General features: G+C 45.7%; 1 protein-coding gene across 1 annotated transcript in view; it reads right to left on the bottom strand.

The window, feature by feature from the left end:
• Positions 1 to 4,369, bottom strand: part of T265_15131 (hypothetical protein) — a gene marked incomplete at both ends in the record, with an annotated part of 14,259 nt that extends 9,890 nt beyond the window's left edge. Inside the window, 3 exons of the mRNA XM_009176715.1 lie at positions 2,277 to 2,589; positions 2,718 to 3,006; positions 3,896 to 4,369. Coding sequence (XP_009174979.1) covers positions 2,277 to 2,589; positions 2,718 to 3,006; positions 3,896 to 4,362 — 1,069 coding nt within the window. The remainder of the gene's footprint in view (positions 1 to 2,276; positions 2,590 to 2,717; positions 3,007 to 3,895) is intronic.
• Positions 4,370 to 5,653: the final 1,284 nt, after the last annotated feature.

The raw sequence follows: 5,653 nt of genomic DNA, 5'->3' as shown, positions 1-5,653 counted from the left end.
GCTGCTCCCCTTTGGCCTTCCTGGCATGGTTAGACCTTGTGGAACGAAGTTCCAGCCAGTGTAGCCCGCGTGATCATTGCAGCACTCAAGCCCGACCACCACGTCAAGGTGACAGCTTTAGGTCGGGGTGGACTTGTCTAAGTGTTCTTCAGTCGGTAGGAACCAAATGACTAAGATCGGAAAGACGAATCAGCATGTCCAGTAAGCCGCTCATAGGTTTCGCGTGATGATAACCAAGTAGCCGAATCCCTTGGCTCATTCGAGTGTTGTTGGAACTGAGAAATGTGTTGACCATGCATTAGGTTCGGCACGATAAGCCTCAAGTGCCTGTGTTTCGTCGAGACTGTTACATTGTGTTGTTGCACCGAAGTCCATGTTTATATATATATATATGGCTTAGCGATGGCCACACTATGGATTCTGCTGGTCTGGTTGCTTGGAGCAGCATAATTAAAGGAACTAGCAGAGACCATTGGTATAGGTTTGTGGCCAGATGGGTAGTAGACAAATGACGTGCTCTTGGCCCAAATACGGGAGCATTAGGTGGTTACCGCTCACGGCATTTTTCTACGCATTGTGGTTGCACTCAGAATCCCAGTGTTTATAGAAGGGATGAGCTAACGTCCGAAAACAACCTCAAGTCCTGAAGTGTTCCGCATTCTCCACTGGAGAGCTAGCGCAACATAGCAGTGTTCGTCAGTTAACCCATACGTTAACAGCAAGGGATGTAATATCGCCTTGAACTTATGTCATGCTTTTGCTCACTCTCCAGAATGGTTAGTTTAAATAAAAACCCAGTGTATCTTTAAAAAACAAGCCAGAAACTGCAAGAGTGGCTAAATGATTTACTTTACTGTGGAGTCCGTCCCCCAACTGAAGGTGCTATCCAATTGTTGTGCATCCTAGCTTTGACATAGATTGAAAAGTTAGTTGCTCACCTAATAAGTGAGAATTTTAGCCTGCAACCGGCTTCAAACATCGAACAGATTTTTCGCAACTCGGCTCTTATTATTTCTATTCCCTAGCTGTTGTGTCCTACTACGCCGACAATACCAGGAGCATCGCCAGTTCTCTACGTCAATGATTACACCGATTGTACTACGACCTAAAGGAATAAAGTGTGGCGCGGTAAATCGTCATCCGCCACAATAGTGACTCAGCCAGGTCAATGACAGTATGGCGAGGTAGCGTTTCCCAAGTTGCACTGCACAGATTTGCGTTAGAAAGTGTCCGAGTGCAACACTGATAAACGGAACAAATGCCGCCACATCATCTGAGAACCAAAAAGTTGTTCACGGCTACTTCGCGATGGCTCAGTTGTGGGAAGACAAATCGAGCTCATTATCCAATGAACCAACGGTCTTCAAAGAAGAAACAAACTGGGAGAAACCCCGCCACGAGTGTTTTATCAATGAAACAGGTGGATCAAAATTAGCCAAACTGCAGTCGTGAATGCTTTATACTGTTTGAGAATCTGATGTGTTACAGGCTCCTAATGAGAAAAATGATATCAATACCTTGGAGGATAGTGGTGTTTAACAGCAGTACGGTCAAGCAAATTTATTTGGAAGTGAAAAGTGGCCTCAGACTAGCTTACCACAGACATCCGAGATGCCCAGATGTTCAAACACCTGACCAGGAAAGCCAAACATTGACTGCACAAACTTTACTGATATCAGTCAACGGTCGTACCTCGCAACGCCTCCTGTCAACCAAAGAGGATCACCCAAACCAAATCCTGGGAGCAGCACCCATATTTTCCCCTTCTTCCAAGTCACACTACGTCCGCCCCTGTTTCCACCACCACCAAGTTGGCGTTGAAAACAACGCCCCTCTTGTTAGGCGGTGACCCGGCATGCGTAGCACACACCCGAACCACCACAACTCATTGTGCTGGGTGCAATCTACAAGTGAGGCGCACCCGGTGCTCAAATAAATACACGTTCTATAGTGCGCGAAAACAAGTTTGTTTCACTTCCTGAGTCGTTGAAAGTTGGGAAGTAGAGACCAGTAAAATAAAGAGCCGACATTTCTGATTAGCTCTGACTGGAAAACAGCAAGTACACAGCAAACGGCATAGAATATCGCACTTCGTGTAAGTAGTCGACAAGATTTCGACTAAGGAACGCATGTTCACATTCACTCTCGATAGTAGTACTGATATTTAATGCCGATGTTGTTGTCAATATAAATGATGAGCTGAATCAGCCGTACACTAAACTAGTTCACAACACTCCATTTTGCGAATAACGTACTGAACAACTAACAGAACATACCTTTTTGAAGATCATTCACAGGGGTGGACGCGCGATCGTTTGTGGTGGCTTTATTATCTAGAGTTGACCGATCCAATTGATCTAAACAACCGTCTTCATCACTTGAATGAACACTACAACTTCCACTCCCACTGCGGTGTGAACGTTTTGAGGGAATGGAATCATGGGAAGAATCTCGGTGACGAGAACGAAGATCAGTAACCCTATCCAGCGGTTGTGGGACGCTATCATTTTTATCCGAATCCTCCCCATCCAGGTCCGATTCAGCTTCACCTTCCTCACTCTTATGTCCACTTCCTGGCTGGAGGGAATTCTGAAAACGAATAGAAATCACGTTATTTTCCTTACACTTAGTGAAATATACGACCAAAAAGGGTCTAAAGACAATAAAACATCCTAAATTATCACATACGAATATCACCACGAATACCGTAGATTTACCTGAGTTGAGGAAATGCTGGTGTGCCGGTGACGAGATTCTAGCTCGTCCTGACGAGCTTGATCGTTCATATCCAAAACTTTCAGATCGTCATCCGTTCCGCCTTCCAACTTGATCACCACAGTATCCATGAGACGTATGAGATTTTCGCTGTTGTCCATTTGTACACTTTGATTATCGAAAAAACCTCTTTCATATAGATCCATGAAAACACTCAAGCGATGTTTCAAACTAGCGGCAATCGCCTCCTTGCGATAGGGCATATGGTCTGGGTGGTATCGTAGCCGGAGCCTAAAAATGATGTGGATGAAGCGGGATAATGTAGTTGGATCTGGAAAACGACAGCACTCCAGACTGCTGAAGAAATTCAAATGCCAACATTATTACGGTGCCAGTTCATAAACGCTTCATGCAAACGGTATTACATCAAGGGTCCGACTGATACAAGCGGTGTTGCACGATAACTGTTAAGCCCCGACAGCAGATATGAGGTAGAAAAGGACAAAATCGAAAGGCAGTTGTTTTGGAAAATTCGACTACCGCAGTTTTCATATAATTGCACTAAGAAATATCGCAATGGCTAGCCCTGGTAATGCGATCCATTTATTTCGAGTAGGTAAATCACCCCCATCATCGCCAGCATGACACCAGTGTTCACTTCCCTTAGACAACTTAACACTTGGGTCATACCAGAGAGGATCGCGTTGAAGGTGTTGAGAATAATGATCGAGTAGCTGAAGAACGGAAGCAGCTGTGTAAACGCCGCGTCATTATAGTAGAATTCTTCAGGTAGCGAGTTGGTCCAAATAAAGGTGGATTTGTACGTGCATTGCGTTCGGACGAAACCGGTACGGTTTCGGTCACCTGATAGTCAATATGCTGTTAAACGGTTTGATAAATCGGAACCTACAATCTTTAATGCTGGTTGCCTCACACCTGTACCTGTCCCCACAACAGCGTGTTGTACTTGCCATTAGCAGAGCCAATAAAAATATTTCATTCTTGTAGGCCATAATCGTGGCTTTTAAAAAGATATTAACGTCGGATTTAGAGGCATCAGGTTTAAGAAATCAGGTGCCCCTTGGACGGGGAAAAATGACAAACTGGATTGGAGGGGAAAACGACTTCCATACGAAAATTAATGAGGAATTAACAATGAACGGAAACCACACCAACGTACCACTCCTCATTTTTATGGGCTTCAAAGAACTCTTCAATGTGGCGCTTTGAGTAGGATTCTTTGTATTCCCTATATTTATTGCAGGCCTCCTCCTCTGTTATGAGATCATCCAACGGCTCCAAAAAGCGCTTGAAGGGCACAAGTGGCGGACGGTACATGCTATCATCCTCAAAATTACCAGCGGCCTTCATGTCGCGGCGCTTTGGAGCAGTGTTGCGGTAGTCGTCATCTCTCCTGGAGCGTTTGTAAGGTGGCGGCTCACCAGCAGGTGACCGCCCACGATCATTCCCCAGTTGTCTGACGTCAGATGTTCGATGTTCATTACGAATGTAGTTAGCAGTTCCAACTCGGTCATCAAACGGTTCCCGTTTATCGCCAGGACGTCTCCGATTGTCATAATCGCTGCGTTCTCGCCGAAACTTATCCCGACTTCTATGACGATCCGTCTCCTCCTCAGAGTCAGCCATGGTCAGACTGAAATAGAAAATAAGTATTTAGTTACCTACGGTGATTAATAAAACATTCTGAACACAAAGACGTGCCCTGTAGAAGGTGTAATCGATGAAGTCATTTACAATGTGAGATCTAGCAAAAAATCGTCCAGCTGTAGCACCCTTTCGGGGACTAACTGTCATGATACCAGAAGGAAGCACGATGGATGGGACAGTCAGGTTGCCCAAGTCTAGACAGGTAAAATCGAGAGGTAGAACTCTGGTTCGAACCACGGACCTTCCGGTCGGTAAATTAGCGCTACCCACTAAATCATCTCGCCCCTAGCAATATTCTGACCCGTGATGAAATAACGCAAAAATGGGTCCAAAGAGATTCGAAGAGATCGCTTGGAGACGCTCTGCAATATTCGGATGACAATATGATTTTCAGCTGTTTGCTTGTCCAAGAGTACTACACCGCAGGATATCAGGGAACGCCGGGTCTTCAACACTGGATGTCAGGATAACCAGTGACAGACGGACGGCACATAGTGAGAGCTATAAAAATGGGGGAACGTTTAGCCGACCGTCAGTGGAACACAAGTCTTCCAAACCCCCAACTCCCCACAACAGAAACCTTATGGGCACTCTCTAGAAACGAAAATCCCTCGGAGTCAACGGTCTGGGACTCGGCAGACGTCTAACGACCCCCTACGGCGTCGTGCCCTGTCGCTGGTTTCGGCAAACTTGGACTGTTTTTTCCGCACACCTTACAGACCGCACGCGGAAAGACGAACCACCAATGGGGATGAAAAAATTGAAAGAGCCAGTCGAAGCGTCAAAGGAATGCAACCGCTCCAGATTGTTGTTAAATACGGGGAACAAAGTGGTTTCATTGTCAATGCGGCCAAGCTGAGCAGGCAATATGAGGCTAAAAACTGTAAACAAGGGTTTTATTGGAGGAATGCCTTCAGTGATGAAGTGATTCGACAGGTCTTAATGGTGTATAACTGTGCTACGTCCTTATCTATTTGGCTCAGTCCGCTACGCTGGCGTTTCTCCGAACCTCCCATCCACACGCACCAAATACAGGAGGAAGTGGCTGTTACACAATTATTTGATACGAAGCAACTCCAAGCTGAACGCCATCTTCAACAAAGTAGTCAAGCGTTTTAATACATTTCCACCACTAGGTCCATACATTACTGTCGTTGTATGGACCTAAAACGCCTGAAACTGTTCCCTCAGATATGACGACTCCTTGGGTAGGAGCTAACTTCAGAGCACCCACCTAGAACCATGACCTGCCAACGAAGTATAGAGACTA

The sequence above is a fragment of the Opisthorchis viverrini genome (assembly GCF_000715545.1).
Source record: "Opisthorchis viverrini unplaced genomic scaffold opera_v5_355, whole genome shotgun sequence".
Classification (NCBI taxonomy): Eukaryota; Metazoa; Platyhelminthes; class Trematoda; order Opisthorchiida; family Opisthorchiidae; genus Opisthorchis; species Opisthorchis viverrini.
The sequence above is the reverse complement of the archived record's forward strand: the minus strand, read 5'-3'. Positions and strand labels throughout refer to the sequence as shown.